This window comes from Myiozetetes cayanensis, unplaced genomic scaffold, assembly GCF_022539395.1.
Source record: "Myiozetetes cayanensis isolate MyiCay16 unplaced genomic scaffold, myiCay2020 scf3, whole genome shotgun sequence".
NCBI lineage: Eukaryota > Metazoa > Chordata > Aves > Passeriformes > Tyrannidae > Myiozetetes > Myiozetetes cayanensis.
Window position 1 is genome coordinate 11,703,132 of NW_026087521.1, and position 21,705 is coordinate 11,724,836.

General features: G+C 35.7%; 1 protein-coding gene across 2 annotated transcripts in view; it reads right to left on the reverse strand.

Annotated features, from left to right (window-relative positions):
* Positions 1–466: 466 nt before the first annotated feature.
* LOC126644255 (protein PHTF2) overlaps positions 467–21,705 on the reverse strand; it is a 126,519-nt gene continuing 105,280 nt past the window's right edge. For both annotated transcript variants that reach the window (XM_050323348.1, XM_050323347.1), the window contains 9 exons: positions 18,785–19,003; positions 16,365–16,493; positions 15,047–15,319; positions 13,739–13,870; positions 11,530–11,616; positions 10,238–10,393; positions 5,858–5,953; positions 3,480–3,605; positions 467–2,692 (listed from right to left, as the gene is read on the reverse strand). In XM_050323348.1, the coding sequence (XP_050179305.1) occupies positions 2,672–2,692; positions 3,480–3,605; positions 5,858–5,953; positions 10,238–10,393; positions 11,530–11,616; positions 13,739–13,870; positions 15,047–15,319; positions 16,365–16,493; positions 18,785–19,003 (1,239 nt within the window). In that variant the 3' untranslated portion in view covers positions 467–2,671. The remainder of the gene's footprint in view (positions 2,693–3,479; positions 3,606–5,857; positions 5,954–10,237; positions 10,394–11,529; positions 11,617–13,738; positions 13,871–15,046; positions 15,320–16,364; positions 16,494–18,784; positions 19,004–21,705) is intronic.

Sequence of the window (21,705 nt, forward strand, 5' to 3'; positions counted from 1 at the left end):
ATTTTGAAAATAGAAACAGCTATGTGGAAGCTGCGTGTCCAATAGTCTTAAAAAAAATTAACTCCTTTGCATAACTAAAATTGTCTGAAGGTTTGTGTTCTTGCAATGAAGTGCAATTCTGACCACCACCACTTGCATTCCGTGGACCAGATTTCTCTCCCAAACACACTTTAATTCAAGCAGAGTATATGGATTTAAATCAAAACAGGCAGACTCAGAAATATGCTGGATGTTACCAAAAGATATAGCTCACCGCATTGCTTCTTTTCTTTTTTACCATCAACCATAGAAAGCTTTATTCCAAGCCTGATCACACTTTCAGTTACAAAACACGTGGCAAAAAATAACAGTTAACACGCAAGATCTGCCATATTTCTACTTGCCTCTATTCTTATACTGGACTTTCCACATTGAGGGATGGAGAATAAACCTCTCTCGTTTTTTAACATAACGAATATATCTAAGGGTAGCAAATAAATGTTTTTATTATTTTTAATTTCATTTCAAAAATCTTTTACTTTCCCCAAGCCGCCATTTGTTAGTGCAACAATCCAGCACAGTGCTAGTTGCTGAGGTATACATGGTTAAACTAATTTCACCTTCAACCAAAACTGCAGTGTTTTTTCTCCCTCCTTTTTTTTTTAAAAGTAATGAAAGCCAGATATTCACTATTTCACATTTCTAAAAATAATTCCACTCTAGAGTAAAGAATGGTTTTGTAATAATGACAGGCTGTGAAAAGAAACAGCCTTAGCTTTGATCACCCATAGAACTCCTGCTGTTGTGTTTTTTTGTCATTTTTTTAAAATACATTTTGTGCAAAATTAAGTTCTGTGTAGGTCTGTACCATAATTTGGAAAAAACTGTGTATAAAATGTACTTAATTTTTAAAAACAATCCCAACATCAAACAACAGAGAAAGGAGAAACAGATCAGATACAGCTGAAGTTTTCACATGAGAAACTATATATAGTATGTTCTTAAAGCTCCAGTAATACATTCTTCCAAAATCCAGAATGCACTTTGGTCATTATTAAACATTAGTACAGAGGCAAATAAAATACAAAATGCTTGTTTATGTTGCTTTATATATAAAAATATTTTTATACCACATAAGTTTAAGACTCATTACTTCAAATCTTTCAAGATTCTGAAGATTAGCAAACATAGTTCAACGTTCAGATTCTTGTCACAAAATTACTTATAATTTTTCAACATGAAGCCACTATTTTAAAAACACAAAATTTAAGAATACTCGCACCTGGTGATACTAATCCTCCCAAGAGAATTCGTAGAAGGAAAGTTTGTTCAAAGTTAATTTGTAGAAGTAAAGTTTGTTCCAAGTAACTTAATTCTACAGGGATGAACACGTATTTTTGTCACACCGAAGAACCAGGAGTCTACATGACTGGTCCATGTGGGAGGCAGGAACAGAAGGCAGAGGGAGAGGTGTGACACCCACGGCTGTGAAACGCCAGTGGAAAGCACTAGGGAATGACACCTGCTGGGGAGGAATGGGAGGTTATTTGAAGACACAAATTCGCCCAATACCAGGCTTCACGAGCTCTGCTGCTCACCAGAGGAACTTGTTCTCTGCGTTTAACTCTTCTTAAACTTCAATGTGGTAAGAATGGCATATACTATAGTGTACAGGAGGAGAGCATCTATCTATCTTTTGCTAAGTCATTCATAGCATTCCTTTCACCAGTAAATAATTCTTGTTTAAATACTCAACTTCAACATATAATACATACTGCTCCATAGTTCACCATAATATATTCCAATTAATATACATTTATACGTATAAAGTTTCTCATTAAAAGTAACAATAAAAAGTGCACATGCACAGCAGAGCTGCACAGAACAGCTCAGTATTTCAAATAAATACAATATTTAATTTTTATCAAAATATCATACAGCATGGTAACCATTTACAATTATTGCTCTAATAAAAGTGTTTTTAAAGAACACTTGTTGACTTGTTAAATAATACCTTATTAATATCCCAGGATATTTAAACTGCAGCCTACATGAGTTTAGATCCTGGAATTACTCAAAATATTAGAAATTCCCACTTGTTTCTAATAGTAATAGAAATTCCCACTTGTTTCTAATAGTAATATAAAATATTTCTGCTACCTATCATACTGTATTGTCAGAACTTCATGTTTTGTATATGTCTCATTTTTCTATTGCAACCAAACATCTATTGATGTTACGTTGTCCTCATAAATGACTGGTACAAATGAAATATTCTAAGCAATTTTACCACACTATCAAAAATCAAATGACTTCCATATAGTGTTACTGTAACTAAAAATGTCCAGCATTGGCTTCAGCTGTAATAACAGAGTAATTTAGTGTAATCTATTTTCAGGATTTCAAGTTCTCAGACACACAGTTTTTGACCCTTCCCAAATCTGACCTTTTCCAAAACAAAACAAGTTTGAAAATAAAATATAAATGTCAACTAAAATGAACATAAACCAGGGAGAAGATGAAATAAATATAAAGATTGCACAAGACAGATGTAAACACTTCAGTTTTCCAAATGACATCCTTGAAGAGGCTGTAGCATCTGAAATACAGATTCAGTGGCTGCTTTGAGGCAGTTTTGTCCATCAATGAGCTTTTCTATAACACTGTGTTATTTCATCTTCTTTCTATACTGTCAAGATTTGATCTTCCAGAGCTGCAAAAATTAGAGCAGTACATCAAGGTTACTTCTCATCTCACTTTTCTGTTTACCAGAATTGCAATAGCACCACAATTTTTTTCCCTCTTATTTCATTTGCTGCATATTGTAGGATACACAAAATACATTTTACATTCATTTACTTCTAATAGAGAAAAAAAATAAAAAAGGCAGATATAAGCAAACTCAATGGCAAATCAAGGGCTCTGTGACAACTAAAAGCTTGTGGAAACTAACATGCCTTATAACCTGAATCTTCAAATAGTTTCCATAGTTTGTAGTTCAGATGGGGCCAGAGAGAAGGACCTAACGAGACAGTCCTTGAGCCAGGACAAAATAACACTGTGTAGGACTGGTCACGGTAATACTGTGTAATACTTTACTGCAGTGCAAGGATAGCCTGTATCTTTCTGCATCCCTTAAAAAGCCACAGAGTCAGTGCTGAGGAAGTAAAGAGAGAAATCCAATCTGGGATACGAAGAAAAGTTAAAGAAGGTCTTGCATTCATGTGTACAAATATCTCCATATTTGTGTCTAAGAATTCCTGTGTCCTAAATGAAGTTACAAAGCCATGAAAACAAAACAAAAAAATGTTAAAAGGGCTGCTCTGACAAATACATTATTATTCTTCTGATACAGCTTTAATTTAATAACCATTTCCAAACAATAAATATCCTAGTTAATACAGCTAAGAATTAACTAGACTACAATGTATGATCCTGATATTGTATCACAATATTCTGAACGCCACAGGGGGAAAAAAGGATGTTTCTCAAGCACTTACCTTTAGATTAAATCCAAGCAAGTCACTGATAACACCAGAAACTGCTGACAGGATGACAACTTGGGTGATGTTATAAAGCAGTGGATTCATTGTAAGGCCATATAACCTAAAGGGACTGTCCAGTTCCTAATAACGCAAAACAACAGAATCATGAAAAAGCAAAAATTACACGAAGAGGTGTCTTTTTCACATATATATGTAGCAATATTAGACAGTTAAGGAAGTTTTCAGGTCCCAGTGGAGTAAAACATTCTATATTATTCGGGGTATAAAAAACAGTGTGCCGGAAAATATCCATCATGTTAGCTGACTGCTGACTGATGGTGTCTACATAAACCTTCAAAAAATTGGGGGCTACTCATCCGTAGCATCTATCAATATGCACATGGAGCCAAGAAAATGGAGAGTTAGGTGCCATCATTTTAGAATTCCTTATAATTTTCCAGAAATCACCTTCAGTGTTGAAAGAGTGACAGACAGCAGAACCACAAAAAGTTAGAAAAGATTTTCCATAATGACAGAAGGCTACCTCGCTACTATGAAAAATTAACAATATCTTTCCTATTGCAATTTCCTATATTTTCCACTAATTTTGAGACTAATTGCTGATCAGCATAACCAGAAAGGATGATAAAGGAAAAACATACTAATACTGCCAATATTTTACTTTTTTTCTATTGGAATAAAAAATTAGCCCAAATTAATCTGCAACAAAACTTGAACAAAGAGGCTATTTCATCAATTTTCAATTACTGGTGTGTGAATATAGTTACCCAAACTTTTCTGGCCTAGAAATATGTCAAATAAAGGAAGGAAAAAACTTTCAAGGTATAAGAGTGGATTATATAAAGTACAACAACTATCCACTGCTTTGGTCCTTTATATTTTCTAGCTTTAAATTCATCCTTATCCCTCTACTGCATTACATCCTGGGCCTTGAACAAGGCCTTATAAATCCTTTTTTAATAAAGAAGAATTTCAAAGCTCTGGCTCTTCTTTCAAAAGAGGTGAAATAAGAATGAACAACCTTTTCATTTAGATGTAATGTGGTATAAAACTGTTGCAAATACAAAAGATATAAAAGACATGAATCTGAGAAGGAGAGCAGAGAAATTCTTTAAGAAAAAGTTTTTAGATTTTGGATTCATCTTAACAATTTTGTGAGTAAGAAAACAGTAAGAATATTCAATATAATCTAGTCTTTAATGAAAGCTTAAAGATCAAAAACATCCAAAACCAAATTAAAACTCATGATTCCATTTAGCTACTGGGCATGAAATCATAATTGTGCTGTTCAGTAACTACCAGGAGTTTATTTAAAGCTCATAGCAGTTGGCATGAAAATACCACTTTTGGGCACGTTCTCACGGTAACTGTGATGGTCTGGGTCTGGGATTTGTGCCACAAAAGCCAAGACCCCTGTTGAAAAGGCCATGTCAGTTGATACACTTCTGGCAAGAGTAAAACATGAACACTTTTTTGAAACACTGAGAAAAGTATGAAAGATGGAGGGAATCAGACCAAGGGTTGGTTGACCAAGATCTGCATCCTGCCACCAACTGCAGCCGCTTCTCACCCTACTCGCCTCCTCACGGCACACAAACGTTTCAGCTCATGACATGATTCCCTGAACCTGTTGTGCTTTGTCTAGTCTACTTGTCCAGTCTCTCCTTGAAACCAGATAATTTTCTGCAAACAGTGTCCTTCGACCAGCAGTTGCACAAGTCTGCTACCTGATGCACAGAGAATACTTCCTTCTGTTTGCTCCAAAACCAGGTCCTAAAAGCTTTGCAGTCCCTTATACTTGTATCAGGAGACATAGTCAGTAACTGATTAACCAGCTCTCCTTAATGCTGTGGCATAACTATCAAGCTGTTGCCTTGTCAGCTTAGAGCCCTTTTGGACACCACCAGTCCTCTCATGGAAAGTGAGAGCTGGCTAGGTTAAAAACCAAGCTTAAGCTTCGTTTTAAGCACTGCTCCTTGGCACACAGGAATCAATGGGTTAAGTGATCAGAGTTATTCAACAGGTGATAGAATGAGGCCACAAGGCCTCAAATCACCACTGTATCAACACTCAAAACAGACAACAAAATTGCAACACCATCCAAGGGTTCCTCATCCTGTTTACCCTGAAGTACCTCCTCTCACACTGCTCATATGCTGTTAAAGAGTAAAATTTACTCTATGTAATAATAATGTGCAATCCACAACAATAGCAACACAACAGTGTATGAACAAGTAGCATCACTGTGAAAGAGATAAAGAGCATATTTAAATCAAAGCAGACTGTACTGCCTGCAAAAGCAACACAAGTGGTTCTTTAACCAATCTATTCTGCCTGCTACATATAACATAGGAATACTATTTTAATCTTACCTTCAATAACTTAGTAGCAAGTTTTAAAACATTGTTCACTAGTGTCAGTTCCTCCTTCTTATTAGGCTTTTTCTCCATTTTCAAGTACAAGTTTATCTGATTAAAAAAAAAAATAAAAGTATCAACCCTTATTCAGAATTTAAAGAATTTGGAAATATTTAATATTACAATGAAGTGATTACTTAGCAGACAAAAATGCCAGAACTGCAATGACATTTCTGCAAGCAGGCAAATTTTTTGGTTCCTTTTTAATATTTAAGAACAAGTACTGGCTCAGCACCACAGGAAAATACAATGTTTTATGATATAACAAAATACACTTGACACTATTATAGTAACAACTTCAAAGTTTAGTCCAACCCAAAAATTAGGCAAGAAAAACCACCATGAATGTAAGGTTTGCATAATTTCTTCTTCAACAATTGCCTGAGGTTTGTCAATTCATTCCGAGGTTTTTATACTAGCAGGCAGACCTTACAAGGCCTAAAATCCCCAGAAGTTATTGAATAGACTAAAATGCTAAAACACAATTCTCCTAAAGTGTAATTTCTTTTAAAAGATTTTAGTATAATTTAGTACTTTGTGAGCACCTTGAGTGAAGAAAATCAATCTTTCCAGTGCATTGAAATATTTGAAAAAATTATTAAACTCTTCATTGCTATAGAAGAACAGTATATTGAACATTTCAATATTTTTGTGATGCAGACTTTTTCAGGTCACTGTTACTGAGAAAGTTAAGAGTATAAATTTGCTCTCTTTCAACCTTCTAGCAATTTTGAAAAATCATCTTTCTTTCTCAAACAACATATGTTTGATATTCTACACCAGACAAAGGCTAGTTTTTTCTTTTCTGTTGCATACAAAAGCAAATCAAAAGAAAAAAAATCTTGAAAAGCCACTAACTTCTTATTTTAGGATGACAACCTTCAACAAAATAAAAAATGAAAAATTTAGCAATGTGCTGAAATAGTTCTTCAGATGACATTTAGCAAGCTACAGAAGCAAAGCTGCAGAAAGGAAGTGATGCTATACGATGCTATGATATATTTAACCACCTTTTGTAAGGTGGTTATTGAAATAAGGGCCACAGACATCTAAATAAAGTAACTGAATATGATCAGTTCTCCCTAAAAGGCCACTGTAAGATTCTTACAGATTATGAAAATAATAAAAAAAAAAGCCTAATATATTCCAAGATATATTACGCTCCTGAACTATCAATTTCATTTTAAAGTCAAATTATGCTTTGAGAGGCAAAGATATTCAGCCTTTAAATAAAAAACTACTGATTTCAACAACTCAAGATTTATAAACAGGACTAAACTAAAAATAAAGGCTCTAATTAGCAGACCTGAAAACCCTAGGAAGGTTCAAATCTCTTTTAACAGTTCATAGAATCATAGAATCAACTGGGTTGGAAAAGACCTCCAAGATCATTAAGTCCAACCCTTGATCCACTACCACCATGGTTACTAGACCATGGCACTCAGTGCCACATCCAGTCTCATCTTAAAACCCTCCAGGGATGGTGAATCCACCACCTCCTTGGGCAACCCATTCCAATGTCTGATTACCCTCTCTGTAAAATATATTTTCCTAATATTCAACCTAAACCTCCCCTGGCACAGCTTAAGATCGTGCCCTCTTGTCCTACTTATAGTTGCCTGGGACGAGAGACTGACTCTCCACCTGGCTACAACCTCCTCTCAGGGAGTTGTAGAGAGTGATGAGGTCACCCCTGAACCTTCTCCTCTCCTGGCTAAACAACCCCAGCTCCCTCAGCCTCTCCTCACAGGACTTGTGCTCAAGTCCCTTCACCAGCCTGGTTGCTCTTCTCTGGACCTGCTCCAGCACCTCAATATCTTTCCTGAACAGAGGGGCCCAGAGCTGAACACAGCACTCCAGGTGTGGCCTCACCAGTGCTGAGTACAGGGGAAGGATCACTTCCCTGCTCCTGCTGGCCACACTGTTCCTGATGCAGGCCAGGATGCCATTGGCCTTCTTGGCCACCTGGGCACACTGCTGGCTCATGTTCAGCCTCCTGTCTATCAGCACCCCCAGGTCCCTTTCCACCTGGCTGCTCTCCAGCCACTCTGTGCCCAGCCTGTAGCGCTGCAGGGGTTGTTGTGGCCAAAGTGCAGGACCCAGCACTTGACCTTGTTGAACCTCATCCCACTGGAATCAGCCCAACTCTCCAGCTTGCCCAGGTCCCACTGAAGAGCCCTCCTGCCTTCCAACAGATCAACACTCCCCCCAACTTGGTGTCATCTGCAAATTTGCTAATGGTACACTCAATCCACTCATCCAGATCATCAATAAATATATTAAATAGAACTGGGCCTTTGAATCAGGAGAGGAGTTTAAACGTGTATATGCACAGACATTTACCACATCAATTTTGAGACTCAACACTGCAAGATAACAACTTTGATCAGACCATGCATTGTTTTTTGCTCAACAAATTTAAAAGATCAATTAAAAACACTTTCAGAAGGACACGAAAAATTACAGACACACATCATACAGTCAAGAAATGACTTTATGTAAATCAATTGATCTTTTAGTTTCCCATCATGACTCTTAATTATTAAATTCATAGGTTGAATTTAAAGCACACAGAAGTGCCTAGAACTTTGCAATTTCATCTTATCTATGATGCATTTAAATTGAATCTGGGAGTTGAGGCTTCTTTGTCTTTTTTTTTTCTTTTTGTTATTGTACTTTTCTGTTTGTTTGTTTGTTTTACAGCTTCATTCTCTTCTCAGTAATCCTAGTAACTCTAGTGTGTGATTTTCAAGGACACCAGATCAGATGTGCTTTTTTAGATAAAAGTGAGTGTCAGTCAATTGTTTGGGCTTGACCTCTCATGAAAAGCCAAAATGTCAGACTTTCATGACTCCGTGTCAAGAACACTGTAAAGAGTAGTATCCAGCTTGCAAGTGAAACAGTCCAAAATGAGTTCTATCTGGGATGAAGAGTGTACTTTTCATTTTCTGAGAAACAATTGTGAATTCTATTTTGGTTTTCTTTTCATAAGGCTCTCGGGCACTTCTAAGGAAAAATACTTATAACAAGATAAGCTGGATTCAACACAAAGATAAGTGTCTGATGACATAGCACTTCCTTTTACTTTTTTTTTTTTTAAAGTTCTGAGGACATACAGAAAATGCTTCTTTCAATGTCCATGCTAGATTAAAATGTTCAAACACTGACTCCCATGAAGAGCATAGTATAGAAAGCTATGAAAGCAAAATAAAGGGTTGACAGTCTCTCTCTTCCCTTGTTCTCCACATTTTTTTTCCATTCCTTATCACAAACACTTCCCTCCACCTTCGTTCCAGAAACAGCAGACATAAACTTCACTGGAACATTAGGCCATTTCTACTCAGAGGATCAAAAGTACAATGCAAAGCTCTTCAGGCTCGGGAACTCTGAGAAGTTTCAGACTGGTGCAAAATAGCACACTGAGGACACAGTAGACAGGCAGTGTGGCTTCTCAGTGTCCAGCCTCATCACCTCAGGCAAAGACAGAATGAATTCTCATTGAGCAAAACACTCACACAGTCATTTATACCATCTGTCATAGGCTTCACATCCTGACTTCGGGACATACAGTTTGAAGATTTAATATTCCAACTTCAACACATTTTCTGTAGAAAACCTGTGAAGGTTTCTTGAACTGCCTCTTTATCTTGCCCTGAATACTGTTTTGTACCAGTGTGAAACTTCTCCAAGAAGGTTCTTCTTACCTAACACTAATTGAACATGCTTAGCTCAGAAAGCTATCGGCAATACCAGGCAAAGAAGAGAGAGAATTTTGCAGTACAAACACTGAGCAGAACATTCCTGAGAAGAAACACACACCGACCAAAAGCCAAGCTTGACAGATGACTGAAAGACAATGTTTCCAAGGAGTTGAGACTATACATAATCCATGAAACCTAGCAGTCAAGAGTTACTGGACTGGAAACAGTGACTCACTTCATAGAGGATAACTTTGTTTTCAGATCTTTTACTTTCCTGTCCAATGCTTTAAGATTTCAAATTTCTTTTTCCTATTTAAAAACCGTTTTTTATATTTGTATTCTGTTAGACCTTAAATTACATCAAATGACTCATACTGGTACCTCTAAGCCCACTCACTTAAACAGAAATTGGGATATAGCCATCTCAATATTCCTTACAACTTTTGAACAAAGTCACACACTTATCTCAGAAACTGAGCTTCAGGTTGTAAAGGGTTGTTTCATCACACCATAATTAACTCGCTAATCCAAACTATTTTAATACGTCTAAATGTCTGACACCTACCAGATGAAGGACTTGTTTAGATATAAAAAATATAAATATAAAAATATATAGGTCTAGACAAATTCTCACCTGCTCTGTAAGTAATATTGAGGTATTGCTGTACTTTTTACTGGTTTCAGATCCAAGAGTGACAAATCTTAAGAGAAAAAGAGTTAGTGAAATGCACCAAATTACGAGTTCCCAGTTGTAGTGACAATCAAGGAAGATCTCATGCATATGAAGCAGCTGAAAACAAGAGTGGAAAAAAAAAATCAAAATTTAATTCAAAGTAATAGTTACATTACAACAAAAGAAAATAGGTATCTCATGGTCCTCTGAGAAACATTTCCCAGTAATAAATAGACATCAGGATTTTAGGCATGTAACAGTCTTGATACAGTGTCAATTTAAAATTATGATTCAAAGATACAAGGTTTGAGACAACATATGTTCTGAAAGGCTTAATCAGAACTTAAGACTTTTTTTTCATGTCCATAAAGCAACAGAAAAAAAATACACTCTAAACCAATTTTAAACTCATGTTCAAAGTTGCAAAGAAAAAAAAACAAAAACCAAAAAACCAAAATATACCCTCAAATGCACTATATTTTATGAGAGTTATTGATAAATTACATTCTTAATAAAATACTTATACTTAGCTACCAAGCAAACACAATAAAGTAGGGAAGAAACTGTAAAGAAAATATGACCACAAGCTGTTCAGAAACTCCCCTGTATTTTGAAACAAAAGCTCCAAAAAAATCCTAAGCAGTAGAAATCTTCTTTAAGCATAGATTTGCTTACTAAAAGATATTCCACTAGAGGGCAGGCAAATATAGCCAACAAGATTGTTTCTCAAAAAAATCATCAAGGTCAGTCTCAACTGTCTTTGCAAAAGTGTGTTTTGATGTAAAATGTTAGGGGGGGGAAAAGTGTTCCAGAAACCACAATGAAAAATGAAAGAGGTCAGATTTAAAAAAATAATAGTGAATCATAGAATATACTGAGTTGGCAAGGACCCCCAAGGACCATTAAGCCTAATGCCTGGTCCTGCACAGGACAACCCCAAGAATAACACTGTTCCAGGTGCAGAATCCACCACTTGCCCTTGCTAAACTCCACACCATTGGTGATTGCACAGCCTCTTAATTTGTCAAGGTCATTTTAGGAATTATGTTACAAATAAGTGTCTTTAGCTATTACAGAAAAATAATTAAGTAAATGAAATGAACAATAGAAGATGGAGCTCAATCTTCTGAAAAGCTGTAACAGCTATTACTGTTTTTTCACTGGTTTCTAGCTTGCTAGAAATCACTATGCAAAAAGCACTGAAAATTGTTTTAAAAGTCATGGCTCTGTCTATACAAGTAAATTTTCCTCACCTGTGCACAGCAGATAAACACAACTGAGATAGTCAGTAGGAAGGCAGACGAAACTATTACATCCACAGAACGCTGAGGACCTCGACGCTGAAAATAAGGGATATGCAAATATGTGAATGAAAACCTATCCAATTAGCACTGATACATAGCATAACTAATTAGAATCACATCTCAAACTTTTGTTTCATCATGGCTCACAATGTGGCAATCTAAGTGGTATGCAACACGCTAGATCTCAATAATATCAATACATTTGAATACCCCTGAAGGCACATGAGATGAATTCAGATGCAAGCATTGAAAGATAACTGTGAGAAAGGAAATTATTCACCACTTTTTCAGTCAGCTCCTTCATGACATGTGGTAACTTTTATTTAGGCAGCATTCCCTGACATAAATTTGACACAGTACTGGGCTTCAATTGCAAGTATCAAATCAGTGCTAACAAAAGGTTTCTGGACACTAGATCACAACAGGATATCAAGATATGACTTCACGTGGTTGGTATTTTTTATCAGTTGCTTCTTTTTGACACAAAAGAGTTGGTTTTACCCACTGAGCTTTTCTTCCTTTTTTTTTTTGTTTCCAGTTAAAGAATTAGACATCCAGTGCTGCACTGACACCTGCACAAGTTAACACATACATTTACTTCTCAACTTTATTCTCCAGACATGTCACTGTATAAAAGTGAGAAGAATGGGAAGTGTATATATGCAAGGTACAACCTTGGAACTTGGAGAAAGAGATAGGAAGTTTAACTACTGAAAAAAATTGAAGTGCAAATTACTACTGCAGGGACGCACACAGTGCTTCTGTAGCGAGCCGGAGTGTTTGGCCTGCACAAGACTTGAGATATGTCTATGCCCCTGCTCACATCTTCAGAGGTGGACACATATACAGACAGTTTAATATGCAGGTGTATTTTGGACAAATGCTCTGTCAGTTTGTGCCAGCAGTACCACTGTAAGAACACAGCCCTGCTCCTCAGCTGCTTGTCTCCATTCCTTGCACTGTGCTGGCACAGGCATTACAGAGCTGCCCCGTGAGCCAAGTAAAGCAACAGATGGAGGTCAAAATTACTGTTCTTCACTGGTTATGTCTCAGTTGGGTCTGTTCCCTATGCTCCTGCCTCTGACCACTGACTGCTTTTTTGTTAGCCACACTATTATACAAATGTTCCTGGTGTCATAAGAAAAGGTGGAATATGTAGATGTGGTTGTGAGGAAAGAAGGCAAGACATTCGTCCATCAACAGTGCTACCATATGCATGAAAACTACTTTCTATTACCCAAGTGATGCTATCCTCCTTTCACCCCAACCAGCACCACACTACAGACTACAAAGAAAAAGATATGTCTCTCAAATGTGAAGTTTGAAGGATATCTGTTTTTTACAATGTCCCTAACATATACTTCCATAACTCAACAGGGTGATGTAAATTATTCACTTCAACTCCTCTTAAAATGATGCACCTTTCAAATTTAAGATTTTGCTTTATATTAAAAATTTTGCTTGCTTATAGTTCCTACTTTCCACACTCTCCAGTCTCCACACTCCACTTCTTAATGTTTTCATAGACCTTTTCCTACTTCTAAAAGCTACTGACAGCAGATTTCAGGGATCAAAATGTCTTACAGATAACACATGGGCATAATTTGTAGCTTCACCTGGCGCACATACACTCACAGCACAAATAAATACACAAATGCTCTTGTTTTACAGATGAATAAAGATTAATAACACAATAAAATGTGATAACGACACTATCTGGTGAGGCCCTTACAATAAGATATTGTCAGTATTATACCACAAGTGGGTCACTTTTTACCCAACATACTCAGGCAAGAGATTTTCTGCTAGCATTAGTAACACATTCAGACTTTATTCCAAGGTGAAAACCAGGCATTTACTTTCTCACAATCTGCAGACACTGCTGGTCCAGGGTCACTAAAATCAAACATATATGGGACACATGCACCAATAGTAAGTGCATAGGAGATATATACTCAGACCAGAATACCAATCTTCCGTCAGCAGCATAGGTGATATTTTATATTAAAGTATGTTGTTTTATTTAAAACATTTATATATATAAAATATATATGTTTATGTATTATATAAACATCTCTTAAAACATACTGTTTTAAAAATTTTAAAATGTATTCAATGTATTAAACTTTTAATAAAGCAAAAATATAAATTATTTTACCTTTAGATAGGACCTGAGAGAAAGCCACATTTTTATATTCTGTACTTTCTTCAAGCGGAAGTGAGGAACCTCTGATTTTCTTGCCCTTCTGGCAGATGTTAGATGACCAAAAAGTTTGGCAAAGAGTAGCCTCTGCAGAGAAGAAAAAAAAATTAACTGTTAATTGATTTTCAGGGGTATTAAAAAAAATCAACAGAGAAAAGGCTTCACATAATATGACAAAGTAATGTACAGTGTACCAGTGTAAATTAAAATATGTTAATATAAAGCAGAAATAAGTGCAGTGTTTCATTACAAAGAGGAAATACACTAAACATTTTAAAAGTCTCCATATTCTAATGATAAAAAAAATTTAGCTACACTTGGAGTTCCTTTCTTCAAATTTTAGACAACAGAGCTGCTAAGCTTTTAATATTTTAGAAAAAAACCCTCAAACCTGGCAGTCATTTATATTACAGAGCACCTGTATCATAGGAGTTACTTTCAACAGAAATTATAGCTATTAGAAGCAGGTTAATTCTATTCTACTGTATTACATCACATATTTTGACTACAGTCTAAGAACAGCAAATATAAAAAATTTTCTTTTGCAGACCAATAAGCATCTATATTCTGCTGCTAGTAATGTTGCTCTCTTAAAAGTTTAAATTGCAGTAACAAGCAATAGAAGAACAGGTTAACTAGTTCAGACAGTAGCTCTCATGATCTCCAGCCACAGAAATAACCTAAAAAAAAGGCAGTCAGGGCTCTTGGACAGGGTCTGGATTGGAACCATTTTGGATGCCCCACTCCTGGAAGTGTTCTCAGCCAGACTGGATAGGGTTTTGAGTAACCTGGTCTAGTGGAAGGTGTCCCTGCCCATGGCAGGGGGCTTGGAACAAGATGGTCTTTAAGGTCCCTTCCAACCCAAGCCATTCTATGATTCTATGAATTATCTCAAAGAATTTCATTCTTTGAATGAAACACACTGGTAGAACAAACGGCAAATTTATAGAGTTCTTTTACTGAAGCTCCTTCTGCTTGTGGAAGCCTGAAACAAAGTGGAACATGACAAAGCATTGGGTTAATGCATTCAGCCAGTTTTGCCTCAGAAATGCTCTCCAGGAAAAAATATATTTAGCTACAGAGACTTCAGTCCATTGCAACTGAATCACCTAAACGGTTAAGCCCACTGAAGTATTTGTCATCACTGATCTATGAATCACAGGGTGCTGAAGAAAACAAGTTTAAAATATCCAAAAAGTCAAAAAATGCCAACATCAAACTTTGTTTTGCTTCAGATGAAGCCTCTTGGTTTGCTGTTCATACCTGTTTATACGTCCTCTCTGCTACACATAGCAAGAAAAAGAAAATCCACACTAGAGACACACGGACCACGAAACTTATAATAACCATTGAGAGAACCAGAATGTCTCCATCTGATCCAAATGCAGTCATGCAAAGTTCAGTGGCAGAATGTGTAGCTAGTTGTTCTAAGTCTTTAGCTTGGGAAAGTCGAAAGACAAAGGGCATTAACCCCAAGATTAAAGAGATGACGTTTCCAAAAATCTGATAACCAATTCCTGGTATATAGCTGTTCACCTAAAAAAAAAAAAAAAAGAAAACAAGGTATATTTTTAAGTTTGGAGTGAATTTAGCACTAATTCAATAAATAAAATATTAATGTTTCTGTCTTATCACAAAGAACACTTTATAACCTCATCAGTTATATGAAAACTTAAACCAAGCATCTTCATACTCTACTATTAAAAAAGAGAAGTCCTCAAAGAGCACTTACTGCACAGGAACCAAGTAAGACAAAGAATTTAAAAATGAAACAACATAACATTGTAAATAAAATCTGGTGCATGTTCCTGTACTGAAAATTCACTGAACACTGAAATAGCAAAGTGCACCAGTCAGGCCATGCTGCTTAGATCCTGTACGTTGCTCCTGAGTCAGGTAGAGATCAGAACTCAGAATGTGAATATGTTGTTTTTTAACAACTTGGAGATGGTAAGTATCAACTTGTCAGAACTAGGCAGAGTTAAACTCTGCAAGGAATTTATGTTTAATCCTACAATACACTGTCTATATTGAATAAGAGCATGACATCAATTTAAAGCTTTTCCAACTATTTCCTGAAAAGGAGTTCTAGGAAAGAGAGGGAGGACTAGTGAGATATCCCACTAATCCTCTTAGATGTTTGCTTCTTAGAGAGGAAAGCTTTCTTTTCCAGTCCTAACTTCAGCATCCAAATACTCAGACCTGTATATCTCTAACCCAATACACTATTTGTTCATTGGAATCAGGGAGATGAATACAAATATTCACAGCATTGCTTTGTAACAATAAGAGAGGCTGGCTGTCTTTGCAAGTACCTAACAAGGCAAACACATTTTATTATCCCAACACTCAAGATTTGGTAATTCTTTAACCAGTAAATCAGTGATGTAAGCCATAGAACAATAATGTGAATAACAGAAACTTTAAACAAAATCCCAAACAAACAAATGAAAAAACCCACAACCACCCAAACCAAAACAACTACAAAGAAAGATAAAACACTAACCATAAAACAAGCTTATTTTTGGTAGCGCTTAGACCTCTAAAGACAATATTTGCACAAAGTAAAATGAATACTCACTCTGTTCATTATCATACCACTGATTTCAAGCACAGACATATCTGCTTTCTTGCAGTCATTACCCTCCCATACAATTGCACTTATTTTTTCTAGTCCTGGATTCAAAGTGTGGATCCAAGGTAAATGACTCTGGGAAAGATAAGGAATATCAGAGTGAAAAATCTATTGTCATGTCAATATGCCTTTGTCAGCAACACACTGACAAAAAAACATGCTTTAGTCTGACAAATATTGCTGTACAGATTTATTTCTACTGTATATTAACATTATCCCTCAAAATCATCTACTTCTTTTCCAAGAAACAGCTGGGAGTACAGGGGTCTCTCCTTCTCCAAACTCCATTTTCTATTACTGTGCGTAATGAAATGGATGAGTTACTGTGATTAAGGATATTTTTGGCATTTTTTTTTCATTCAAACATATCAAAGAAGAGAGAAATATGAAAACAAAGATCTACTTATAAGTCATCCTTAATTCTGCCATGTTTAATGGACTTTTAAATTATTATTTTTCCCCTAACGTTCTGAAAAGTATTCTTCTCAGGTTGAGTCCAAGGAAATCACTTTTTTTTTTATTTGCTCCTGTTGATGTCTGTGTACTTTACAATCCTTGTTAGGGATAAAGACCCCCCTATATTTGGCAAGGCTCAGAGGTCTCAGAGAGGTAGGTGTCTAATCAATACATGCTGCTCCAAGAGCCAAGCAATCCCAGGCCAATCTACTGAATGCACTTAGAGCTGAAGGACCTTTTTCTCTAACCACAGAGCCAAGTGAAAACTGAAGGATATGAAAAGTGAGGAGGTGACAAGTTCTGCTGAGGCCATTTCTGGACTCTCCTCATCTCTGTCTCACTCCTCTCCCATTCAGGTGATTAAAATTGCTCTCAACTTTAGTCACCTGGCACTACTGAAAGTGGTGATGCTGGTTGGGAAAAGTGTATGATAATATTTTTTAATTTTAACTTATCACTGATTAAAAGTAAACCTTTTATTTTATTTAATTTCATTGCTTGCTTTATCAGTATTTATCTGAAAACTTTGTATTTTGCTAAGTGCTTAATTATCTCCTTTTTTTCCATTGGATGAAAAAAAGTTATTTATATTATTTAAAAATGCAAACATTTTTTGCAGGACTTTCTTAGCCACAGATTCCCAGGGTCTTCCTCTAGAGGGAGTATCAACACCAGGAGCTGAAACTCAAAAATTCAAAATCTGCAATCAAACAGAAAAACCCTCAACTGCAGAAAACCTGAGTCAATATACATACTGCAGTTCAATTCACTACTGCAAGGCTCACACTTTAGTGTTTTGTGCAATGCAAGCAAGAAGAACTAAAAGTAAATCAAAAAAGCAAAGACTGCATGAAATCCAAACTGATATCTCTTTTGGATTTGCAGGATTTTTTCTGTTGTAGGTGGGGTGGGGAGAAGGTTCAGCTTTGAGGGGCCCAACTTTCTATAATCAACAAATACATCATTTTTAATTCCGGCTGTGAGTGAAGAACCTATCTTTTGAAATTCTTTTCCTCAGTAGCATTAACATCATCCCTTGCATGACATTCATTAGTTCTGATGATGCACTACTCATACATATGACTTGTTAACCCAGAAGAATATTTCACAATCTCTCCATCTCTTTAAATGGTTTACATTAGCAATGTAATTAAAGATAAGACATGTACTACAAATAAAACTGGTACTGAATGGCACAAATGAACAGTTTTCATCAAATGAAGACTAAACCTTGATTGATTGTTAATTATCAAGTATTAATAATGCATTCTGTTCAACATTAGCCTAAGACAGGTAACAATTGTGCTGCCCAAAAAACCACAAAATTTTCAGAAATGACTGTCCATATGCTGCTACAGAATACCATTAAAGATGGGAAATAAAATTATTAGATTTCAGGCAAAAAAAATTATAAGTAAATAGAATTAGGCATATATGATATGTGACATCATATATATTCATATATATAATATTAGATACTGTGTATGTCATCTTTCTGCTTGATTTTTCTATATATACATTTACACATAAGCAAAGAAAGATGTCTGATAAGTGCTTACACAAAAGTAATTCCACTAGAGAAAAAAAAAAGGTGTAGGGGAGAAGACCTCATCCAAAACCAAAGCAACAAAAAGCAAACAGAAAAACAAAGAAAAAACTCAGAAACAGAACAAAACCCCAAACTAGAAAAAAAAAACCCAACCAAACAGAACCATTCATCAGAGGAAATGTCAGTCAATCAGTACTTGCCCTATACATATAAAACTATAGTTTTAATTCTATCAAATCACTTTGGCTTTGTTACTTTCTGTTACAGAGTTCTTTCTCCCAGGCCTCCTGTGACATGTGATAAAATAGAAAATTCTGTACTCATGTGTAGTGTAAAAAAATCAAAATTGGCAGATACCAACCTGATGAAAGGGGTCATCTCTGTATTCTTTCTTCACACATGGATTCACTTGAGGGCTTTCCACATCTGTCTCACTGGTACAGGAGGAGTGACACTCGGCACAGTGTAACAGGTCCTCCCACAGCACATCTTCTGTTTCTGACTCCGGCCTCGCACTCTCAGAATCCTGCCTGGAGCTTGAACACCGAGAACTGCAGCTTGTACCAGATTTAGGTGTATCCTGAAATTGAAATTTGCCTTGGAATTAATGCAGCTTTTTTATTCTACACCGTTTCCTGGCAGAACAGCTATAAAGTTCAAACTAGTTAACCTGTGTTTATCTGGGGTTTTTTTATGTTCCAATCCATTATCTTTCTCACCAGAAAGATTTAGATATTTATTGAAGGTGTGCCTAAGAGGTTGCACATGTTAAAACACCATACAAAAAAACAACAGTCCATGACTCCTGCTTTGTTGAGGAGGGGATCACATAAAGAAGAATCAAATCATATTAACTATTAAAAGGAAAGAACAACTTTACAGATTTTTAGAACTCATCAGTTTACAATTTAACAGCAACTATCAAGCCTCCAGTTATGTCTCAAACTCCTCAAGAATTGACTCTCAAAGTCTCCTAAAATAACGTTGTTACTACTTACATACTTTCTCAAAGACAGAGAGAGCTTGTTTGGAGACACTAATGCATCAGGTATAGAGGAAAGGGCACACATAGCTAATGCCAATTATATGAATAATCTGCACAGTCATATATAACATTTTAATTATTTTAAACAACCTGCACTTGGGAAACAAGTAGGCATTTTTAAACTTAAATTTTACCCAGATGTTAGATAAAGAAAAATATTAAGTATGGGACATTCAAATCTCCCAATGTATACACATGAAATAATCTATTGTTGCCTTCAGGACAAGAATGTGGAGTTTTTAACTACTTTCCATAACAAGCAGAATCCATTTCTTACAACACAGAGATGAAGTATTAAAAGCAGTACCAGCCTACACATTACTATCCTCTGGCAATTTCCATTCCTTCTTAACACAAAATTTATTTCTTTCTACTAATTTCTCTTGAGAACATACACAACTTTTTACACTGAAAAAAAATTAAGCAATGTTTCGACAGACATACTAAATTATGATTTATAATTCATTACTATCTAAAGAAATGCTCTTCAACCTTTCTGAAAACTATGCATTTTATGTAAACAATTTTGTAAATAAATATTTAGAAAAATTTGGTCTGACCTCTTTCTTGTTTTACAAAGTGAGGGATAACATCAGTGCAGAAAAAGTCTGAACTATTTTTTTCTTAAAAATTAAAAATTAAGATATTTATAGAAAGCAGTAACTACTGGGTACCATTGAGGGCTGAAGTTAATAAAGTAAGAACATTAAAAAGAGCTTGCTCAAACAACAATTAAGTTGACAAGTAAACATGAAGGTAAAAAGAAAATGTGGGACAGAATTGAGAGTATATGCACTGACTTCACTAATTTTTTTTTTTCAATACAAAGAAAGCTTTCACTGATTCTAAAACTATTGTTTCATTTCCTTTGTAATCATGTGGGGGAGGCGAGTTGGTAACAACAAAGAAAGGCTTCCTCTTTCCTGGCATCAGTCAGAGCAGTAAATGGGGAACAAGGGTGAAACAGTACTGCCAGAACTACACATGGAGTGAACTTTGTTTCTAGAGTTTCAGAAGGTACCTACACAGCCTTTCCTACCTCTGAAGCACCTTATGCAAGGGAAAATATAGTTAAGTGAAGAAGAAAAAAAAAAAATCAACTGTAATAGTTTCTTTCTGCCTCCTCTTGTCAAGCACTGCAGTTGCACAAGGATATAGTCAAGACACATCTTCTGTAACATGAAACAAGCAGTTCCAAGTATTGACCTGTTCGATTATCCCAAACCACACATGGAAAAGGCATGAAACACTCAAATCAATAAGCCTTCTGGATCTTTTCAACCAAAGTCCGTGGGAAATAAATGAAAGAGTAGAAGATCATCTAGTGAAGTCTCCTATGAAAAGCATTGAGGCTTTGTAGTTGTGATCAGAGAAAGCAATAACTGAACACTTCCAGGAGACATCTCTTATATCAAGTAGAGTCTACTAATGAGGTTCTGCCTATCAAACCAACCTGGCAGTGGACTTTTGTCAGAGCTGATTTTATTCTCTACACTCTTTTGGCATAGTCTTAATGAAAAAACAGCAAAACAGTCTTTAAAGTGTTCTGTACATCTGTTAAGTTGCATATCATTAGCAAAAAAGAGCATAATTTTTTAAATAAATAAACAAAACCACAATAGGATATCCCTTTATCCCTTTCTCTTTCAATGTCTGAGTCCTTACAATTAAAGACTCTGTGAATATGGAATCTATGAACTTCCCTCTTCATGATGTCATGAAGTCTCTTAAAATTTCAGTATCTTTACGCATTAACAATTTTGTTAAGACTTCATGACAATATTTTAAATTGTTTCAACAAATATGAGGAAACGAAAACTCAGAGGCAATCAGACTTCTCCACAAGAAAGCTAGAGAATCCAAAATGCAAACTAAATGGAGAGAAACAGGAGCAGGAGCATGATGAATATTTGTGTATTTATTTCTGTAACAAAGCAAATTTCTAGAGGAGATAACTGGTATCAAGAGATAGTTGCCATAACCTGAGGCAAGATCTACAGAACATATTTTAGGCTCCTTATAACAAACTGAAAAATAGAATAAAGCTCAAACAAATTAAATTAAGACCTCTTGCCTTCAAAACACTGTCACTAAACTAAAACAAAAAAAAATCTCTGTCCCCCATCAACATGACTTCCAGCTAACAGATTCCTAAAATCCAATACAGGAGAAAAAAAAAAGTTTGAGGAAAACATATTTATTAATTAAGAAGTCAAGAAGTTTTAACAATTTACAGA